The sequence below is a fragment of the Galleria mellonella genome, unplaced genomic scaffold (assembly GCF_026898425.1).
Source record: "Galleria mellonella isolate WM207_F2 unplaced genomic scaffold, CSIRO_AGI_GalMel_v1 utg65, whole genome shotgun sequence".
Lineage (NCBI taxonomy): Eukaryota > Metazoa > Arthropoda > Insecta > Lepidoptera > Pyralidae > Galleria > Galleria mellonella.
In genome coordinates this window covers 1,598,783-1,623,268 of record NW_026442138.1, presented here as the reverse complement: position 1 = coordinate 1,623,268, position 24,486 = coordinate 1,598,783, and the positions used below count along the sequence as shown (strand labels likewise).

Below are 24,486 nucleotides of genomic sequence, written 5' to 3'. Positions count from 1 at the left end.
TAGTATATGCATAAACTAACTTATGTTTATCAAAAGTTTACTTATGCACACAAGTAGTGTTAGAGTACCGCAAGTACTCGAATAGTTGTGTACCTGTAAAATATTCGAGTCAGTAATCGAGTGAGCTTCGCTCGGCACGTCACTACAGTACCCAGCGATGGTGCGTATAAAACGAGACACTCCAAGAAATAATTAAGCGTAGGTACCAAAGATACGAATCAGTGGTGTGGCAGGTGATTAAATAAATACAAGTTGGCATTTCTAATTAATATGCCAGACGTACGGCTGATAAGCGGGCGCTAGTCGGCGCGACATCTCCAGCGATTTCTAACTGCCTGGTACTTCGCGATTAACACATTATTATAATTACGTGAAATTTGTCTTCCCTGCGTTTCTTACATGTGTTCCGAGCTTATCAAACAGCGAAGAAACCTTTGGTGTTCTTGATCCTTTTTTTTATCTGGTAATTTTGGTATTTAATGCTTACTTTTTTTTATGTACAAACACAAATCATTTTAAATGGATCCAAATCTAGTGTGATTTTCTTGGGCAAAGCACGTCTAATTTTTTCGATTAAGCTACAAGGCTTGCGTTACTCTGTTTTAGTAAATTGTAGTATAGCCATAAGAAAAGGGGTTACTTGAGAAGATTATTAGTGATTAAGACTAATAGTTTCATTGCCAAATAGCAATATACCTTGTTAGCCTTTACGCTATTCTTTTTGGATACCATTGTAGTTAATTTCTGATTATTTGTTCGTCAATTCATTACAAAGGACCAACTGATCAAGCTTCATCCCAACCTGATAACTATCTATTATTGAACATAGGTTTTCCCCATAGACTGTCATTAGGAATGGTCCCGAGCCACCTACATCCTAGTTGATGCTCTACCTATTCTATCACCAAAAGAAACTCCGAACATAGCTTTCTTAATAGCTTGCTGAGCAACCTGAAGCTTCTGAATATGACCATGTCTATTCCGACTCCATTTATATCCTCTTAAAAACGTTTCCAAGAGTACTGATGTATATGAGGTGCCATGGTTCTTATAACATAGTTAGCATATGTTATAGTGGTGACATGGTAGTAGTCCGCGACATACTATTTATACCACGATTCGTTGATTTCTGCTTAAGCTGCTTCGTAGATTTACGAAGCTGTAAAATTGACTTTACGCTATATGAAGCATCGGCTTATTAACTAGCAATACTTATAGAAAAAACTTCTATTATCCTCTCATCAAAGTCACAATCCGACAAAAAAGTTGCATTAAAATACATTAAATATTAAAAAGGAATTATTGTTTGTCTACAGGAGATGCTAGCAATGCGAGTATCGGCTCTGGGGAGGGCACAGGCGAAGAAGACGATGACACTAATGGCAAGAAGAACCAAAAGAAGAGAGGGATCTTCCCGAAGGTTGCGACGAATATACTGCGGGCGTGGCTTTTTCAGCACTTAACGGTAAGTTTTAAGTTAATTGTACATATTTAATCATCATCATGATAACAAACCACTAACTGTCGACTGCTGAATATAGGGCTCTTCCTTGATGGGTTTTGCCAATAGTTACCAGGCTTTAGCAAGTGGATTGGCAATCGCAGGCAGACTTTGGTGATGCTTTAAGGACGCTACCTCTACCATTAAGTTTCTTTAATCGCCTAATATAATGAAACTAATATGTATGGGAATGCCTACATCTATATTTTGAATCAGTTACAGTTATACAGCGAGAACTATACGAGTAGTATCGTTAATTAAATATAGAAAGCCAATAGAGATTTGGATGAAGAGCGGTAAAGAATATAAACAGGAAAGTAAACAATGACCAATATGGAGTCATATCTATTTTTATGCGTGCAGTGCAATAAGAAAATTGTTTGTTTATTTAATAAAATTTGTTGGTTTAATAATTGTTAACTTACCACTGCACGCATTAAATTAATGTGTCGCCTCACAATCTTCGTCATTATTTATCCTAATTTCTATTTGTTTATATATAAAATCATTTTTGTCTAATAATATTGTCAGTTGGGAGTTAGTTACGTGTTGGATGACCAACTTCGTCGTCTTAATAAATAACTTGCAACTACCAACATTGTAAGTATTTAGATGGATACTCCTTATTATTCCCTCCAAAAGATTACAGTAGTAAATCCACAGTAGTGTATCTACGTCTTAATTTCTATTAATATTACAGAAATAATATTCGGCTTGAACAGGTTTGCCATGATCGAGAGCTTGACAGTATTGAATGAACGCACGAAAGTTGCAGTAATAATGAACTTTGGTATAGCAAATATGAGAATGTTTATTGAATTTCACCGGCATTTGTTCGTCCCGCAGCCGTTGCATTGAGGCTCTAAATCCACAATGTAAGCTGAAATTGCTATAAAATGCCTACATACTGCTGCTATTGTATAGAAGTTTTTAAAAAACATCCACAATGTGGCTGCGAAACGTCACACTCGCAGTTCCGCGGAATTGTGCCGCGGCCTGCCTCCGTTGTGGAGCTTTTCAATTAAAATTTCCCGCGAGAGCAATAAATTTTTCATTGCGTAGACAAAGCCCGCTTTCAAAGGGTACAAACACCGCTTCTAAGGACTGAAAATACAATTACGTAACTCTATTCGACGCATACAAATCCGATACAGGATCACATTACGAGATTGATGACTTTAGAAGCAAAAAATTTAAACCATTAGCATAAGACGTTATTGAAGAGTTGCGAGTTGAGACAGTCGAGTGCACGGCTCACTGTTGCGTAGTAATTTCTAGAATGGCTTTTCGCGCAGGACGAGGGTGGCGGTGGTGCGGGGGGTGCAATTTCATTACCGGTCCGGATCCGCGCCCATAAATCACCAGGCCGAAGAAGGCGCTCTGTTCGCTCAGCGCAGTTCAGGTGACGCTCGCAAAGTCTCCTGAGCCTGGTATTTCTGTTTCATTCTCTGTGAGCCGAGTCGAATCCTACTTTCTTTATGACTATGAATTCCACGAATTTCCGAGACGATCTTCTCGAATTACTTACAAGTGCGAATTTTAATTACAGCTTCGGAAAACCTTTTACAATTAGCCCACCGGCTGAATTATTGAGACAAGAATTTATTTCGAATTTCATTTTAATATTCCCGATGCTCGTCGCATTTCGAACATTTTAAACTGAAAGATTTATTTTCAGCCAACACTTCCACAGTTCGAACTTTAAAAAGTAACCGTCGACAATCGAATTAGGGAGCTTTTAGCGCGTTTCGTTTAGCGCGTTTTTGCGCATCGCTGTCCACGCCCATTACCGCGTTCCAAATTACTTATAATTGCTTCGCTTAGCGCTAAGTGCTTTCATTACGAGTTCCCTGTAAAACAGTTCCGGTATAGGTCGGGACATGTCAATTTTAACTCTACAGTTCTCCCTAATACATTTTTGAACAGCGCCGAAATATCACGGTCACAATTATGGGCATGTTGAATTTAAGCTGCATATTCCTAAAACGTTCATCTGTTTTATGTAATCCGATTGGTATCAGCCGGACGTGGACAATGCTTCAAATTGGCGTAAAAAGATCATTCGACCCACATATCGGGCATGAAACTGCATAGCTGTCAACGTGACATTTGTAATATTCATTCGATTACGCGTCGCGGGAAATGGAACGCCGCGCGGTGACAGCGCACCACCTGCGTCCGCCACTGTTTGAATTCAGAACGGCCCAGCCCTGGTCGGCGCGTGTTCGATATTTGATTGAAACAAATGAATGCAGTGTTGTACTACAAAAGCACGAGATCACATATGGAACGTTTTGATTTGCGATTAAAGTTCGGCAACGCGCCGCGCCTGATGGAATGGAATTGAAGCTTTGAATTAATTCAGCATGAACGCGACCAAAAAGGAAAGTGAACGATCTCGCACAAGCTCGAAATCGGACACGGTTGAATTTAAATTCAGTACAGTTCCATCGATATTGGTAACAATCCCGGCATACACTGCTGCGGCTGCTTGAATTTTAAACTCGCCTGTGACCCGTGTAATACGAATAGCGTTTCGAATTTCAGTTACCCTGATTTACATCCATTGTCTCAGTTATGTTATAGCGTATATCGCGATACGCTATCAATTGCATTTCGAATCTTAATAGCTAATGGTAGTCATTTGGATGCTAATGACTACAGCGGCGTGGAGTTAATTTAAAATCCAATACCAATGTAGATACTCGCGAGCGACAGAGCAGAGAGAGCGCCTGTTTTAAACATTGTTAATCATTAATTCGTTTGGATACGTACCGCGCTAAATCTCACTTAATACTTTATACCTGAGACGTGTACGGTCGCCCTCCGAAAATTCCCAAGAAATAATATTGAATAACGTTGGAGTCTTACGACAAATCCTACGTTGCGACCGTAAGCCCTTCCAGGGGGCTAAAAATAATTATAAGGCGGGTAATCCCGCGACAGGGTCCCCGCGGTGCGCGAACATCATATTGTTTTTGGATGTTTGTTTCTACGTGTTTCTTGATCTGCTGGTATTTATACAGTCCTGGTACATTGCGAGTTAATTTATTGTCATAACAGATAAAGTGTCCCTTTGTATGAAAATCTTTGCAAATCTAAATATAAAAATAACTTTCCTTTAAAACATTGGTTATTCATTATACAAGCTTATTTAGAAAATGTACCCTGCATGATTTATAGGAACTACCCTTTGTAGTATTTAATCTCTCGATCTTAATGATTATTATTTGTTGCTTTACGTTGCAACTTAGCTCAAAAACTTATTATGTTTTGACCCTTCTTTACATAAAGATAATTGAGTTAAAAGTACTATTTAAAAATAAGTCTGTCTATTTTCTAGTTAGTCAACATCATCGATTGGTTTAAACCAAATCTTTTCTCTTTTCCTATTTGACGTTAATAAATCTCTTAACTGTAAAAGTTAACTCTCATCAATCCATAATGGTATTTTCCATTATTATTCAATATATTATTTAATACCATAAATATTGATGAGTATTTGAATACCTTGAATTTTTATTTAAATTTAAATACAAACTACAAGTCATCTATTTTTGTAGTCGGTTAATAAATGCTAATAATAACCGCATCAGGACATCATAAGCACAGGACAAGCAGATATTGCGAAATGCGGAATTCCTAGGCGCACGGCACAGTGTTGAGTTACGTCGGTATCGGGTTCGCTTTGAGAGGCACCGCAGTGGAATGGGAGCCGCGGATAAACGCTGCCAAAGAATTTATACCTTATTTATGCACATAGAGACGAGATATACCATCCGCTGTGTTATGCGAGCCTGGTACTTTACGATTATTACATGAACATGTCAAGCGTTAATATAAATGGAAAATAACTGTTTTAATCGCGTTAGAAGAATGATTTTTCTATAAATGGCGACTGGACCGGGTAATATTTGCGATATGTACGCAATGCACGTATGTTTATGGTATCCGTGGATTTGAATCGCTAAAACAATGTCGAAAAATCATGCCGAGTAAACTAAACAACCTGAGATGAAGAACTAATGGCCTATAATTTAAGCAAACAGCATATGTATATAGTAGATACATCAATTAAAGAAGTGTATTATGAATAGAAAGTATGCATTCTTACTTCGTATAAAGAAATATAACACTAACTAGATGGTCTTGAGATTAGGACACATAAAGTATAGTAAGTAAGTATAGACATGATGACACGTTCCACTTGACAACGTAATTTTATAGAGTTTAAGCTGATCCAAATGTACAAATGAATTCGTACCTACCTTTACTGTAATTTCCATTGCCGAGTTTGTTATAATCATGGTTGTGCAATAAACTTATTATTATTATAGTTTTAAAACTAACATTAGACTTTTTTGGCGGGTGAAATCAAATGGTAATTTCGCCTGGTTGCTGAACTGGCGAAGCAGCAGTGAAAGATGATAGATGAGAATGAAAATAGGTTAGCCCATCGTGACGAATTCCATAAGAATTAACCACAATGGTTTTCAGGGACCGCGCGGAAATCGACCTGATAAGGTATATTGCTGGCAATGGAGTTGTTAGATTCTATTACTAACAATCCCTTCCCCTTCTATCAACGTCAAACTAGATTATACAGAATTTATTATTTCATATCATTTGATAACAGGAAATAATATTTAGAACTTGTGAATTCAATGTTATCAAAATTATATCAATATCAAATCACTTTTTAAATTACAAAAATATTGAAAATTGTTATAATCATCCATGTTTGGCGTGTGGTCCCGGCATAGAATAAGCCATCCCTGTCTTTCCTGTAGACATCGTAAGAAGCGACTAAGAGAATTTAAAGGTCGAGAGATGGACAGCAGCGTCCCTCTTAAGACATCTCCAAAGCCTAACTACGGTTACAAGTAGTTGCCACGCTTGGCAGGCGGATTCGCAATACTTTTTAAGGAAGAGGCCCATGTTCAGCAGTGGACAGGTAAAGGCTGATGTGATGACGACTGGACGCGTAAACATAGATATGATTCCATAATTTCTATTGGGATAGATTTTATGTATCCTTCCATGATTTTCAAATACCTCTGATCCTTAGATTTATGTGTGATTCCCAATTTTAATAAAACAACGTAAAATTTTAGGTATAAGTAATTCGTGTGAGAGAAATTACCAAAATATTGCTCAATTCCGCGTTGGTGACGTTAAAAATCTAGCAGTTTACCCCACTCGTAACTTTATTTAGGGTAAGGGCGAGTCGTAAGTTTCGCTGGAAGCAGCCGAGGGCAAATTGCAAGCGAATCCTGCAAATGAGAATTTATTAATATTGGAAGACGTGGCACCGTGGACTGAGGGAATCCTCGAATTAAATGGTAAAAGGTTTTTTATTTGCCGAAAATACATAAACACTGGTTGGGCGCGTTGACACCTAACTTCAGAGGCGAAAACGTTTAGATGTTTTTTTTATTTATTTATGAAACCGGAGTGGCACATAATATGGTGTTATTTTCAAATAGAGATGAGGTAATCGTCAGAGTCAGTCGTTTATAAAACAGGATTTATGGTTTATTGGAAATTATCTGAGGATCTCAAAATTATATCGCTACATCTATAAATTGTCTTGCTTATTCCATATATTGTATAATGCAAATAAACTATACTCATTCATTTATTCATTTTATTCTCGAGCTCAGAAAAAATACTCTATAATTAGCTTATAATCCGCAGCTTTACCTGCGTGAACACTCATATTTTCTAAGTTAGAATAGAACTTATCTGTGTAACAAGTTTCATTTAAATCCGTTCAGTAGTTTTTGCGTGAAATAGTATCAAACATTGGTCCATACTCAGAGGTAGTAGAGTGATACTAAATTAATTCGAAATATTTAACATTATTTTAAGGGACTATTCTATCAGTATTTTAAAAAATTTTAACGTTTCCATCACGGTATCTACGATAAAGAATTAAAAATGTGTGAGTTAAAATATTTATAAGTTTTCCGAAATTTTTATAATTGCACTTACATTTTTTATACCACAAAGGTGACAAACAAGCACACATAATATTATAACAATAAGATAAAATATTCAAGACTTTTAATATTTTGGTAGAGACAGAGAGAAAGCATTATTTCGATATTAAACTTTTATTCATTAGAAGCATTAATCTTTGACGGTACGACATTCAGCCAAATCCATCTCGTAGCGTCCCCTAAAGGACGACAGAAATCATTTCCGTCCATCCGGTGAGCAGATTTCCGAAAACTACCCACTTTTTAACTCCGCGACGTTTAATGCCTCGCTCTGCTACCGGTCCAGCGGGAAATTCGGATCTCCCGGAAATAGAATGTGTAGGTGAGACGGCATTATGTTTAGACTATAATATAGAAAAGGACGTCGATATATTCTGGGTGCGTCTTCGAAAATATAAAAATTTGAATTTGTAACATTAAATGGAATGGCCGGCTATTCTGTGCGGGTTGGGTGAATGGCTTTTTTTGCATCCAATAATGTGACAGTAAAATTTATTTTTTGGTTCAGAAATATTTAAATATTGAGCATTTTGACTTATTTTGTTTATTCCAAATTATAATTTCAACCCGAAATCATATGCTGGAAATAATTGGTATTGCATCTTGACAAAAAAATAATCACTACTTCATTGAGTGGTCCTGTAATCTTTATTTTTATGGCATTAATCCTCAAGAATATACAATACCACATATGTCATATAATTCCCGTCCCTATAAGACACAAAATATGCAGCGCAAAATTCTAAAAGTTATTATGATCTGTTTTTCAGTTTGAAAATCGATACTAAATATTTGTTAGTAAGAACCCGTTGTTATTAGTTAGTAATTATCCGCGTCTTTAATCAAGTGTAAGTCAATTTAATATCAAGTCAACTTAGTATGGTAATCTTTAAATTTTTCATTGTTTTTCGACCCATATTTCTTTGTGAAAAAAGTTCATGTTCCCGGGCAGAGCATTTCCTTGAAAAAATTCATCCTGAATTATGCAACGTATTTGGTAAACAGACGTCAATTATCCAAAAAAAAAAGTTAGCACTTCGTTCGCTGCAAGATGACAAAGTTTTAGGTTAGTTCAGTTAATTAATACAGTGTCATTTGATAGGCAAAGAGTTTGCCAAAAGGGTTTCCGTGTTTGCGAGGGTCGGGGTTCTGTTCCCGGAATAGATTATCAGAGTTATCGTATTGCTCGCGTTTGCTTAGGATCCTTGACATCGGAGGGGTTACGTTGACAAAATATTGGAATACAATATTCATACGCCCGTTTTCGCGATGGAAAAACAAGCGGATTTTCTATAATTTTAACATAAAGTTCTTTGTTTTATGGTTTCTAGGAACAACAGACACTTTTGTTAGGCGTGCCTATTTGTTTGAGATTAGTATATTCAGTTGGATATACTATGACACTCGCCCATATGATATTTGTACTTTGTTTTTCTATGTTTATTTCTACAGTCGTCGGTATGGATATCTTTATCCCATTTGTGTTTCTGCTACCAAACAGTTATACTTACGACATTTGTACTTATAATATCAACAGTTGCATTTTCAGTTCGAAGGGTGAGATAGGCGAAATTACAAGGTACAGAGACAACATCTTAGTCCTCAGGAATGGCAATGTATAAGGAGTACCATGGGTATCCTGTAATATCAAAGTGTCACACAATTATATTAATCGTTTGATCCACAAACTAGGATATCCTATATCATAAGAAACCAAGCATAAACATTAAACGAACGGTTAACACTAGACTCCAATCTAATTGCTGTGAACAAAATGGCAGTCAAAGATTTATGGCTAATATGAAAGGTTGCAGAATTTCTGTAAGTGATAGTCAATCTTCAAGTGTTGGAAGTCGCACACATACTAATAGTAACGGAATTAAACAAAATCATTCTAAACAAATAACTGGACTGTCGTAAAATAATTAGTTCAGTTAAATAAAGTAAAATATTTACAAAAGTTACAATCGAGAAGTACAAATCAGAATACCCTGACTCGGCCGAGTCTGTTTAGAAGATCTCTTTTCTTGAATTCACCCGACCTACAATAGAATTTGGAAGGCCACGAATTGCCACAGGATTTGTTGTGTCAGCTATTTATATTTATAGGTGTCGATTGCCACTTTCCATGAAGTGGGCCGTTAGCTTGTCTGCCATTACATGTTTCATAAAAAAATAAAATAATCGAAACATCTCGTTGCAATTGAAAATTCTCTATCGACCGCAACCCTTCAGTCCAAAAAATAGCCAGCATCCACTATATCCTGTAACCTGAGACGCGCCGTGTCCACTTCGGGAGATATCTTATCTTAACGACCCCCACCGGGGGCGACTGACCCCCCACCCGCCGGGCCGGACCGTCCCCCCGATACGGCGAGCTGATATGAAATGGGTAATTTTGGTCAACTCCGTTAACTACACCTTGCCGTTTATTGTTGTTCTTGTTTGTAATTGTCGGGGAGATTTGATATCTCACGCCTTTTCGACTCCACGTATTGCTGTATTGGAAACTAAATATGTGTTTTATATTTATTTATATGCTACATCAACTAAATTTCAAATAAATCTAGAAGATATATATGTATTTAATTAATTACAAACAATTTTGTACACCGCTCTACCCGCTGACATCGATGCTCCTTTCCACTTTGGGTTTGTTAGAAGAGAGCTCTTTTAGAGTTAAGTTCGCCTTTATACAATACATTTGCTTACCTCTGGCATATTTTTTATATATTACTAATGTGTACAATAAAGTATAAAATAAAAATAATAATACATTTTGAACATATGTTTCGAAGAACATTGTGGATATTGCAAAAAACTATTTTAGCTAATGAAACTTGAAAATATATTTCAAATTCTGTTGTCGCTGCTAGGAGATATCATCGGATCATGGAGAACAAAGAGACGTCAAAACATATAATATATGTAATATACATATACAACAGAGGAAAAGCACATAATCTACAATCCGAAGCAGATATTAAGCCGTGCACCAGAGCACCATAAGTTAGCGACAAGCAATATCCGAGACCTCCGAAAAATCCCTCGCAAACCCGTACCTCCGTTTGATTAATGTATTCCGTTGTCACACTTATATTGCGAGGATACCCTTATATTCTTTGCCTAGAAAGCCCCTATATCAGGAGGTGTTATTGCAAATCTAGGGTATATTAAAAAGGGCGAGGCATGGGTATTTATGTGACATGAGAGGTTGCTGCACCTGGGCCTACCAGGGACGGGCGACGCCTTACCGGGATACATGCGAGCGTTTCCCGGAGATATATTGTTTCTCGCGTTTTTGTGCGTGCCATCGATGTTTTTATCTTAATATCAGTGGAATTCCTAAAGGTTTTGCATGTGTAATTTTCATATTTAAATGTATAATTCTAATTTTATTATACTGGTTCTTCCTAATATAATAAAATTGTAAGTGGACAATGTCTGTACACATATTTAAGGAAAATTTATGTACGGTTTAATAAAAACAATAAAAGCTCTTTTAAATCGTAATTTTTTATGATTGTACTATTGGATCCGGGATGTAGTTTTCTGATATGAAGAACCCGCAAGAAACTCAACAGTTACTCTTTTCAAATTATTATGTACAAGATAATTTTACATTTGCATGGGTGCTGTGATTATAGTTAGTGTTAAATTATATTTATTTCTTAATTAAACTAGAATAAACACACAAATCACAACGAACGGGTAAACGCAGTGTAGGACGACCCCCCACTAGATGGAGTGACGACCTTTTAATGCATTGCAGGGAGTCAGTGGATGCGGGTGGCTCAGGACCGTTCCTTATGGCAGTCTATAGGAGAGAGTTATGTCCAACAGTGGACGGATAATGGCTGAAAAATTAAACACATTTTTGCCATAGTATTTCATTTAGAGCCGTCAGTTGAAAAATTTCAATTCATAGCTCTAAAACATACCCCTTTGGGAGTACAAAATAAAAGTCCGGCACATAATTTCGTCAGGTAGCAATTGGGACCATTTTAAAAATGTATCGTCGGGCACCACTGTCCGCAGGGGCCGATCCTAATAGACGGACGGCCAAAGTGTTTTCCGTGATGAATTCGTAATGAGCAAATGAACCCTTCAACTTATGGTGCCCGGGCGCCCCTATGTCGCCATGGTGTTGTGTGCAACGGTTTATTTTATGACATCAGGAAATTAACACAAGTAAAGGATTGCTTGCCAAATGGGATGATTGATTTTGGCGTTGGTCAACTCTTTATTGCACCAAAAATGTACAATGGCAATTAGAAATACAAATGAAATACAGTAATATATAGTACAGATTAAAATATATACATTAAGGTACGAAAGGCGGTCTTATCGCTAAGGCAGTCTCTTACAGACTACCTTAAATTAAACGAGAACAGATAGAAGTGGGTAGGTGGCGTAAGAATGAATTAATAATTTTTACGAGCATAAAATACCTGGTATTACACAAAAATATCAAATACATATAATTTATTAAACTAATTATTATAAGAAATAATATATAATACACATACATTCTAAATATATACATAATATACACAAGGAACTATGACGAATCCATTAAAATATTACAGAAGAAAGGAAAACGGTAACTGCAATGAAAGAAAATGCGATTTGACTTGTCCTTTAAACGAAGCTGAGGACTGGACCGTGTAGGTCCTGGCATAGTAGGTCATTCCTTCCTTTCCTGTGGGTGTCGTAAGAGGCGAGTAAACAAACTTAATGATCGAGGGATAAGTAAGAGTGTTGCTCTTAAAACATCGTTAAAGCCTAACTGCGGTTGCCAATCCGCCAACCAATTATCAAGCATGACAAGTACTGCCAAAACTTCCCATATGGAGAGGCTTATGTTTAACAGTAGACAGTTAATGGTTAATATAATAATAATAGTAAGGCATCTACATATTTTACAAGACTTTAGAAACCGTGCGTCGGTTGCAAATTGTTTAGCATATAGCTTAAATATCCGACACGCTGCTAGCGTCCAAGTTGAACAGTAAATTTCAACGCAACCGAATGGGTTACACGCGGGAATTTTTCCACGAAGGAAACTTAACATTTTAGTAAGGAAAGTCGGTAAACTCGGTGCAAGTAATCTAAAGTTAGGTACCAGGGCGGCAGAGGCTATTTAGATGCACATCTTAACTTGCCCATATATCTAGATTGTGAGCGAACTTCGCCAGGAGCCGGGGCAACTCTGAAAGTGTTTCCCGTAGGATGTTTGCCTCCTTTTTTCCGCTTTCGAACAAAATTGCAAGTGTGGACGTCGTACAAGTAATCCAATAAGAGTTGCAGCTAAATGATTGCCGGTGGGAGGAGCACAGCAGTGAATTTTCGATGCTATCTGGTTAATTAAACAAAGAGTGTCGCTTAAATTTATGCGTGCCTAGTATATCGAGGACAGGGTCGTATTTATTTAATTTTAATAAACAACGCATTTGCATACACAAACGGCTGTGTCGGGTGTGCTTCACTGATAATGCGAACATTTGCATCTCGCTCCGTGCCGATGAATTATCGGTCAGGTGGCTGGCGAATGGTGCGGCGTCCTGCGCTATAGATGCCCTTCTGTCTCTTTTCAACATTTAATTTTCACGTTTACTAACAATTTCTAATTACTACCATTTGCTAATCTCTGGTGAATGCTGTATGACATTCAAACTGACCAATCTAGTCTCTAAAATGCTAATGCTTATTCATTTTACACAATATTCTTGGCACTGTTAGATATTTGTAATTTATATCATGTATATTAGATATATTTTATGGAGTTGATTCATCTATTGTATAAGTTTAACTGTGAAAATAAGCAGACTTTGAATTAAGTTGTATAAACGTAATTATCATATTGCATTTGAACTATTCTTCTGAATACCCTGACGAATACCTCAATGCCCACCTACTCTGGTGACAGCCTTCAATGTTATTTTTTTTTTGAAAAAATGTTTTATTAATTACAAATATTTTATTTAAGATCTTTTTTTAGGATCAAATTAATATAATTTAAAAATATAACCTTAAATCCTCAAACGCACGAAAAAGTACTTAGTGAGCCGGTATAGTGTAAGTCAATTATTGAGTGTAAATTATTCTCATCGTATTCATGGTACATATTATCTCTGTGTTCGCTCATGATGGTGTGGTCACATGTCGTGGTAAAATGAAAAAGAGACTATTATAGTTGCATAAGAGATGCATTTGTAGACTCTCAAGATGACGACGCCAACATAAAAAAAACTGCTGTGATGGCAACCCTTTTGAACCACATTATCTGCTCACCATCAAGTGAGGTGTTTTTTTTTAATCGATGATAATGGAATGGTAACCCCACCCGCGCTATTGGTATACACCGACGGAGCACCAGTGAAGGATGCCCATCGTGACGAATTCAACAAGAATTGTTCACGATGGTTTCGAGGAGCCACGTGGAGGTCGACCTGATAGGGCATATTGCTAGAAATGTCAAACTCCATTGCTAACAATCCCTTTCCCCCCTCAAGTGAGGTGTAGCCACTTTGACTAATCCCTATAAAAAATCTAAGTCGGACCAAACACGTAAATAAAAATCAAGAGTGTTGCGTAAGCCGCAATAGAATAAATGACCGAATTCGATGTTTCATTAGTAAAACCCATTAAATTTGAGAAATGTTTCCTTCACAATTCCATTTGGCCGGGTAAAATAGCTAATTCATTTTGTATCCGGCTCGAAGGGCCATCAAGCGATTTACCGCCGTTTTTATCATCGCTCTACTATCTCATTTCCCTGCTCCGGGTCAAAGTACACAACAAGTCGTGCCTGCATAATTCCCGGGTACCAGGGGGCAAGATAGGCCGGCAGCTTAGCTAATCAGAGGCCGGCGGGCGATTAACTCGAGACTGGCCGCGCGATAATGCCTCTCGCGCGATTAGACACACTGACCACCCCGAGACTTCTGTCCGCCTAGTAGGTATCTATTTCTACCCTCGGGAGCTGCCCGGATAATCCCGGCTTTCGTTTACTGTCAAACATGCAAATTAGCCGGATCATAAATACGCACACGTTAATTACTACGTACGTAGCTCTGAATAAATATTAGTGACTAAATAACTAACTTAATTTGTATTTTCATTCGGAGAATTTTCCATTACACATAGTTTCCTAGTTCTTATGTATTACTAGCTTTTACCCGCGTCTTTGTTCGCGTGACTACGGTCGGTTCATTACTCGTGATAAAAAATAACCTATGTCTTTCTCAGTTCCTAAAAAAAAAACTATTATTTAATAACAATAATCATCGTCATATAAGCCTTTAACTGTCCACTGCTGAACATAAGCTTCGTTCTTGAGGGTTGTCAGTAGTTGCCACGCTTGGCAAGCGGATTAGCAACCGCAGTTAGGCTTCAGAGATTTTTTAAGAGGGACGCTGCTTAATACGAGTCATAATAATAATGTTTATTTATTTATTTCACAAATTTTTGAGTTCAACGAAACATTAAAAATAAAACAGTAGAATCTATGGCATACTCATAGATACTACAAAGCTGTGGAGAAATGGTGTCTGAACTGGGTATCCGAATAACCTGTGTTTTAGTATATTTTGTAAACTATTACGCATTGGCTCGAGGCACCGACTTGGTTAATTCGATCCTGGCTACTGTTTTAACAATAATTTTCATTGTATGTATGGTTTCTTGTTTCAGGTAAGTGGCAAGTGGAGTATGTAAACAAACAGGTGTACGTACGGTCTGAGTTTTCTATTCTTTTCCTTATTTTTTCGTAGAGATACCTTCAATTTGAAGTTACAAACTTAATAAACAGCAAATATGTGTATAGTAGATACATTTTATACCACATTTCAGTCAAATCCGTTCGGTAGTTTTTGCGTGAAAGAGTAACAAATATACATCCATCCGTAGTTACAAATATTAATGGAATTAATATAATTCGGATGGGTTTTTTTTTTTAATGAAACTGCGGATATTTGTTCTTCAAGTTCAATAACAAATTAATAGCTTAAATTATTACATCATTTACCTAATGTAAAATTATCATATATATATTCTTCTTTATTGCATTAAAACATACAGTAGCAACAATAAGTTAATAACAATGTTAGCAAAGGCGAACTTATTTCTAAAAGAGATTTCTTCCAGTCAACCTAACACAGTGGCATAGGAAGTAGTGAGTGGGCAGTAGGAGTGCTAAACAGAAGTTAAAATAAATATTTACATTAATTACAAATCATTAGTTATGTATGTATATATATATTTGAAAGATACAATATTAATACATACATATTCTTATTCATGTCGGGTGGGCCGTATGCTTGTTTGCCACCTCAGTGGTATAAAAGAAATATACTGACAGGATACTAGTTACACAACTGGCCAAAAAAGGAGTATAATGTTTTCAGGATTCGTGTATGTATGCCATATTTATTTCACCATAACTTCTAAATGCTTGGACAAAATTACAATGAATATGCAAGATATTATTTAAATCCTTACATCATCCCAAGTCTTTTTGGCTATAAAATTTTTGAAAGTAATACGGATTTGACAGGGCAGGCATTTTTTTAATTAGGGTACAGAGGAATAACACCTGAGTCCTCAGGAATGGCAACGCATGGGAGGTATCATGGGCGAAACAGTATACTCTGTTATGTCCATGGTCCTGCTCATGTGTATAGGCGACGGTTACCAATTTTTTATCATTCGGATTTCAGCTTATTTGCCATTCTAAGTTGCATAAAAACATTAATTCGCGAAGTAAAATGTACTTTGTTAATAAAATAACAAAACTGTATGTTATCTTGAAGTCTCTAGGCAAATTTCATACAATATAAAGAAGTTAATTGCTCGATCCAGGCATCGAACTCGATTCCTCATCTACAAACCAGCACTCCAAACGTATTAAACCATAGGGGTGCCACTTTCAATAATTATTCTAAAATAAACAAGTAGTTAATTCAACACCTGGCACGGCTCGCGACCAATTATTCAAAGTGTGAAGTTTGTGAACTCGTTGCATTATGAAAATGGCTTCAGGTGCCCCCCCCCCCTCCTCTACTCCCCCCAAACCCTTCCCGTCCGCGCAAAGACGCCACCCCCCGTAAGTAATTATTTCATAGACAACGTAGTGGACGCCTTTTATTGTTTTTTTTTTTATTTTTTTATTAAAAGAGTAAATTAGTATTAATATAATTGTTTCTCGTTGCCTGGACACCATATTATATTCTGTGATACTCATCTTGCTGCTCATGTTCATACGCGACAGTTAATACTTTGTTTTTCTAATAAATTACACGCGATTATACCAACTGCCTACTCCTTAAGCTGGTGTAAACTGTGTTATGAATGATTGACAATAATCATCTAGGGGTATGAATTATGAACTATCAACTAACATCATCATCACTAGATGATGATCTTAGGGATTTGATAACGATGCACCAAAAATAACATTTAAAACAAAAATGATTTTTAAAAGTTCGGTTTTAAAATCACTCGATCAAGAATCAAATTTGAGACCTCGTCTAACTTTGCTTAGGCAAAAGTAATTCGTCTAAATACTGCGCCATGAAAGCTATGGACATTCGAAAGTCCAATTGTATTGATTTTCTGATTCTAGTTATTGCCAATTATAAGACAAATTCAATTAATTCCACCCCTCCTCGGATCAACCTTGCCAAACTTCCAAACGCCATAACTTGAGGACCCAGTCTTTTAATGCACTTATCCAAGCGCACTCCGCCATATTTCATACAGATTAGACTTAAAATTCAGGCGCGCCTGCAGTTTTCAGTCTAGACTTGGAAACGTGCTAAATTACACCTCGCCTTGCAGTTCACTTAGTCACATTAAAAATGCAGTTTCCCACCGGGGGCGGGGTCTTTTGTTTTTGCCTTGGACATCTTGACGGAGAGGGCTTCAGACGTTTTGAGACGTTGCGTCCTTATTTATTGACTCTGGGTACACTTTCTGTTATGAACTGGGAAAATTATCGTTCTCGAGTAATGTGCATATAGAATAAGCAATAATAGTATTATCCCATACAGAATTCTCCATCATTTGACAGACTTTTTTTTTTACTATTTAAAATTAAAAAACAAGCTAATAGTCCACCTGACAATAAAACTGTCTCAGTCACGATATCACCTGCATTTCTTCTCGTTAAGGATTAGTTTATTTTAATAGAAAAAGTTGCGAATTTTCATCCACCTACGTAAGCTATTGATTTAAGAGACGATTTGAGGATGAAATCAAGTCTGTTGATCCATTGTGATGAATTCAGAAAGAACTAATCCAGGACGGACTGTCTGGAGACCTGATAGAGCTTAATCTATTTCCCCCGAAAGCTAGTATTAGAAATAAAAGATATATCTTTTAACAGAGATATCACTAGCTATTTTATCATTAAATCCGAAACAACGATGCACGCATTGCTTCTTTATAAAGGTGTTGGTATCTCCCGGGACGAGATAATTAAAGCCCTGTCAGTATAGTATACAACAAGGCCTTATGATAAGCAATTCTTCAATACTTGTTATACTAGAAACATCATTGGCATTAGTAACTTTTATATTAAGATCTTAAGTCCAGTGATACCCAGTACTTCACTGCCATATCTCATCATTCAAACCAGATGCATACGAGCGAATTGCTTCCCGACCGAAATAGGTGAGACAAGAATACTTTTACAGATCTTGTACAAAGTTACCCTCTTGTTAACTCTACCTTCCTTTAAATAACAACAATTTTCGATAGCGATTCCATCTAAAGTATTTACGTTCATTAAAATCAATCCAGCATTTTATGGGCTCCCTTGTGCAGTTGGTTAAAATTTGCATTTCGCCGTATTGTAACGTTTTATGCAATCATACCGATTATTGGGTTGTGTCACGACATCTCGATAGGTTATTATTTTTATGGGCAACTAGAAATAGGGTCCACCTTTGTGTATGAAATATGCATTGCCTTTGAGATTTATGTATTATTTTGGTAGTTAATGCATAAATTATTATATAAACAGCTTCATCGTCTCGCAATGGTGAGCATATAAGCTTCGAACGAGGTCAAAAATTCGATTCTTGATCAGAAAATGATTTGAAACAAGCACAAATAGGACAAAGATGCCCATAAAAACTTTGTACAAAGTCTCTTTGTGACCATATCAACGTATATACGATAGTTATTACATAGATTAGATCAAGAACAACCCTTTTTCATTACTCTATCTATTTTTACCTAAAGCACAGACAAATCTGAGACTACCGCCCACAGTCTCATAGAGAGGGACCAATCAAATGTGAGACGTTTGGCCGTTGGCCAACGCCATATAGTCGAGGTTGTATACTTGGAAAATTATCTTCTCACTTGCGTTTATTTTTAGGGTTCCGTAACGGTATTTAATTAAACCCTCACGATTAGATCTTGGCCTATTTGTATCTATGTTGGTTCCTAAACTTATATAGAAAAAATCTTGCACTATTATTTAAAGGAATAGAGATTAGTCGAACTATACTGAACTGTTTTTGTCAGAAATTACTAATGCTAAAGGGCTTCACTTGCATATCCTTCGAATTGAATTGGTCGTTTTAGTTCTTCAAAACCTTCTTTTGAATTCTGTCGCTCTGTTAAACTTCATAGCCCTTATTAACTTTTAGTCTTTCGAATTATTTATAGTTTATTATCATCCTCGTGTCATCCTTTACCTGTCCATTGCTGAAAATAAACCTCCCCTTTGTGGGGTTTTGCCAGTAGTTGCCACGCTTGGTAAGTGGATTGTGGTGATAGGTGTAGATTTGTGGTGGACAACCGCAGTTAGGCCTTGGAAATGTTTTAATATAAACATTGCTGCCCATCCTTCTTCCCTTAGTCGCCTCTTACAACACCCACGGGAAAGCAAGGGGTGGCCTATTTTATGCTGGGACCATACGGCGATATGGTTTGGTTATGGTTTATAAAAGTTAGGAATTAACGCGATCATTTAACTAATTTATGGCAATTTACCTGGGTTATCCCGACGTTTATACTGGGTTCCACCGCCGTGGTCAATAGTTCTTTCCGTAGTTCGCTGAACAACCTGGAGCTACTTCATACGGCTAGTGTACACATGGTTTTTTTTTCATTTTACCTTATAGATGTAGCTACCTGATACCAAGATAACATAACACGATAGCATTATACTAAAGCACCGTGCACACAGACGGCGGCGCACGAGCGCGACCGCACCGCGCGGAACATGAAGACGTCGAAGGGCGCGCAACAATGGACACGGACAATACCGCGCGAGATAACTGCGCCACTCCGTCACTCCACTGACAGGGTTATCGGACGCCCGGCACAATGAGACCGGGGTGGTTTCATATGGCCCAAGTTACAGGCGGAAAACGGTTTATCGCGCGTTCTCAATGACGTTAATATTGACTGAGAGAGAGAGAGAAGGAATTGTTAGTAATGGGGGTTTGCACCTCATTGCTAGAAATAAACCTTATCATACTGAATTCATCAGGAATTAACCATGATAGTTTCCAGGGGGAACCGCGTGGAGGTCGACCTGGTTGGGTATATTGCTAGTAATGGGATTCTTAGTCTCCATTATTAACAATTCCTTTCCCCCCATTATCCTAGGTTAGGCAGTAGAGATATCTTACTGTCAGCTAATTTGAATTCGTGTATTTTTAAGTAAACACTTCTTATAGTAGTAATAATAATTAAAACGCTCCGCTCATCGAATCGCGTCGAAACAATAGCGCACGGTGTATTGTTAACGCGGTCGTGAATTCCGGGCGGTGAGCACGCCTCTTTATGTTTTGTCTTCTGATTGGGTTTATCGTTGTCGCTTCGTACGAATATTGGTGCGATCGACATATAGGTAAATGAATTATATATAGTGTACATAGAAGCACTATGTTCAAAGTGGATACCTATATATAATATAGGAACCACAGGGCCGTAGTTAGACCCGAGTTTGAGGTAGGGCAAAAGAACTTTTTGGTAGGGCTAAAACCACAATTAAGTGACTTCGAATAACCAAATCTGTCTAATTTTGTTGAGGCCTTTCATTTTAACTGTACATTTAACATCCTTTAACAGTCCGCTATTGAACACAAATCGCCACGTTTGGCAACCGGATTGGCAACCGCAGTTAGGCTTTAGAGATGTTTTAAGAGGAACGCTGCTGCCCATCTCTCGCCCTCCCTTAGTTGCCTTTTACGACACCCAAGGAAAAGAAGGCGGTGGCCTATTCTATACCAAGACTGCATGACAATAAGAATATTTAATAATATAATAGAGAAATAAACGTAATTTCAAATTTGATTACAACTAAGTAGTGACGGCGCGTCACAAGTACCAGGGCATCATATCAACGTGGATACTTCAAAGAAACTACAAACAAAGTGAAACAGGACTTGGTTCGTTTGATTAGGCGCGTTCTTAACATGCGCCCGCCTCGGGGCACACTTTGTTACACCCAGCTTTGTGTAGCAAACGTTAGAGATGTTCCGTTCACAATCAAAGCTTTGATATCGCTTAATACACAAGTTGCTCTTGTCGATTTCTGTCAGCCTAGTAACTGTTGTCTGATGTCATATCATCATGCCCTTTGGCTCGAAATTGTATGTATAAAAAATAGGCACCTTTATTAACTCACTTATAGTCAAAGTGAGTCTATTTGAATGTTTATTTGTTATTTTTGTTTACGAGCAATTTATAAGCCATATTTGTACCTATTGGTAATGAAAGACTTTATAGATAGCTTCGCGTTACCAAAAACCTTATATCAACAATATTCTAACAAAACAATACCTATATCTTTAATTATTAAAATTAACAATGTTAATAATTAAAGATTTTGAAAAAAAATCTAAGGGTCAATCTCTAATCCTGTATAGCCTTTCAGATAAAAAAAAATGTCCCAAATCGGTTTAGAACTAACAGAGTTAAAAGGCCACAAACACAAAAAAAAAACAACCAAACTGAGAAGCACCTTTCTGAAGTTGGTTGAAAATGCCTTAAACCACCTTCGAATTACAGTGAACATGGAAATCCCCAATAGTCCACAAATTTAAAGCAACCAACCCACACATAAACCCACAGTTCCCTTTTTCCTTTCCCCATAAAAAAGGACAATTTACAATCAGTTTAAAAACCTTTCTGACACTCCCACTTTCACCGCTCGACGGCAAGCAAACAAGCTGTATTTTATCCATCTAAATAAAATGCATTAATAAAAGGTGCATTGGTTTTCGCGTACAGTACAGTAATACAGTGCCGTGCAAAAAAAACGTCGCGCCGCGCGACTGTCAATAAAATTTGATGTTTACGCGCCGAGCGCGATATCTCGCCGCGAATAAAACCGCCACATACCAAACTGCTTTGTTTCGTCGAAATATGAATTTTAATTTGTCTCTGGTGCTACCTACCCCCTCTATTTGAATGCCGTGTGTTGTGTTTAAAATCAACGTTAGCAGGTACGAGAGCCTCGGGCGTACACTGTCATATTTTAACTGTACTAATTTGTCTAGTCGTATTTTACTCATTTCACTTTATTTCACTGACTCCCTACCATGCATTTGAAGTCGTCATTCCATCTAGTGGGGGGTCGTCCTACACTGCATTTGTCCCTACGGGGTCACCACTCAAGAACGTTTCTTCCCCATCGGTTGTCGGTTCTTCGAGTTACGGTACTAGCCCATTGCCATTTCAGCTTGTTTATCCTTTAAACTATGTCGGTTATGCAGGTAGCTCAGAATCGTTCCTTATGACAGTCTACGGGGAAAGCCTATGTCCAGCAGTGGACGTATAATGGCTGAAATAATGATAAATTTTTTTCACTTTATTTCAGATTTTACATTCACAATGTTAGTAATAACTTTTTAAAATTATAAATAAACTATATTGCCCTGTAGGTTCCGGCATAGAATAGGCCACCCCTTCCTTTCCCGTGGGTGTCGTAAGAGGCGACTAAGGGAGAACGAGGGATGGGCAGCAGCGTCCCTCTTAAAACGTCTCTAAAGCCAACCTGCGGTTGCCAATCCGCCTGCCAAGCGTGGCAACTACTAGCAAAATGCCAAAGCTTATGTTCAACAGTGGACAGTTAAAGATTGACGATGATGATGAAATGAACTAATACATATTAACTGTAACATCAGCGTCCTTAATACATCGATGACAAATTAAAAAAAAAATACAGTTTGGTTCCGAAAACATAACAAAGAGACGTCATTACGTCATACGTTAGTACATTTACTTTTGTTTTACAACAAAAGCCTCAAAGTCGATAAACTCCTACATAAGAATATATTACGAACATAAATTTGTTTTTTTTTTCTTTGCTCTCATTAAAATTACTATAGAAAAATACCAGAGGGAGACTTTATACAAAAGTCGATTGCTTGGATACCTCTGTACCATTCGTGTTTCTACCGTGAAGCAGTTGTGTTTGCATGGCTGTGTTTCGATTTGAAAGGTAGGATATGAATTTACAGGGTACAGAGGAATAACATCTGAGTCCTCAAGAATGGCAACGCGTGGGAGATATCATGGATGAAACAGTATACTCTGTTATGTCCACGCTACTGCTCATGTCTATAGGCGACGGTTACCACTTTCCATCAGGTTGGCCGTCAGCTTGTTTGCCATTCTATGTTATATAAAAAAAAGGTATATCATAAAAATGTACATACATATATAAATATACATACATACATGATTATATATTATAATACCAATAAACAATGATACAGATCAAAGGTGATGTTGATGAAGATTAAGTACTGCTTAACTACGAGTATATTACTATAAAGAGGTAAAGTTTGTGAGTTTGGATGTTAGGAGTAATCTCTAGTACAACTAATCCGATTTTGACAATTCTTACACTACTAAAAAGGTATATTATCCCTGACATCTATACAAAAAAGTCTACGACATGATATATCTAAATTTAATATCTCATCCAAAAAGATGGCTTTTATGTTAAAAGTATAATAAGTTTTGCAACCATACATTTTAAACCCTTAAAAAATATTAGTACAATACTTTCACATACACCAAAATACCAGACAGAGTTAAAAAATTACACAAATAAATATTGCACCCATGCGAAGCCGGGGCGGGTGGCTAGTTCTATATAAAAGTTAAGCTAAAACAAAGGAATTGAGGAGACTATCCCGCCACGTTTCAATATTCGATGTGTACAATTCCGCAAGAATGACTTTTAAAATGCCACGATGTCTCGTATTTCCTCTTCATTTTGTCCCGAATTTTCCATTGAATCGTGCGAAATATGTACCTTACAGCGAACAACGGTGGTTGACTGACGTTTTTAAGCTTTAAATACACTTTTTACTTTAGTCCTCCGCTAGATCAAGCGTTGCGCTCTAGATAGTCGATTGACAGCGCTGTCGCATCGCTTTTTGTCTGTTGCGGATTTTATTTTCAAGTTTTCGACTAGATAGTGATTAGGAAATACATGTTTGATATCGTCGAGTGAATTTAGTAGTTCCTCTAGGCTTAGAATAGTTGTGCCTGGATCACTTTTTAATGAAAGAGTATTCTTTTAAGAGTATTTTATATCCGGGGATTTTAAATTTATAAATACTTGTATATTTTTTTTATACAACTTAGAATGACAAACAAGCTGACGGCCCACTTGATGGAAAGTGGTAACCGCCTATAGACATGAGCACTACCATGGACATAACAGAGTATACTGTTTCGCCCATGATACCCCCCATGCGTTGCCATTCCTGAGGACTCAGGTGTTATTCCTCTGTACCCTGTAAATTGTAGTTATATCATTGTAACAAACGTCGAACTATTTTCATCCATTTGCATTTGTATATTAACTATAGTATTTATTAAAACTTTTTCATATATGCAAATACGATTTTATTAGTTTATTAATTGGTAAATGTATATTTTTTTTTTAATTTAGTTTTTGTCAATAGACATCATCGTCGTCGTATAAGCCTTTAACTGTCC

General features: G+C 37.1%; 1 protein-coding gene across 1 annotated transcript in view; it reads left to right on the top strand.

Annotated features, from left to right (window-relative positions):
* LOC113519897 (homeobox protein homothorax) overlaps positions 1–24,486 on the top strand; it is a 409,098-nt gene that overhangs the window by 261,564 nt on the left and 123,048 nt on the right. Inside the window, exon 10 of the mRNA XM_052900545.1 lies at positions 1,317–1,465. Within this exon, the coding sequence (XP_052756505.1) occupies positions 1,317–1,465 (149 nt within the window). The remainder of the gene's footprint in view (positions 1–1,316; positions 1,466–24,486) is intronic.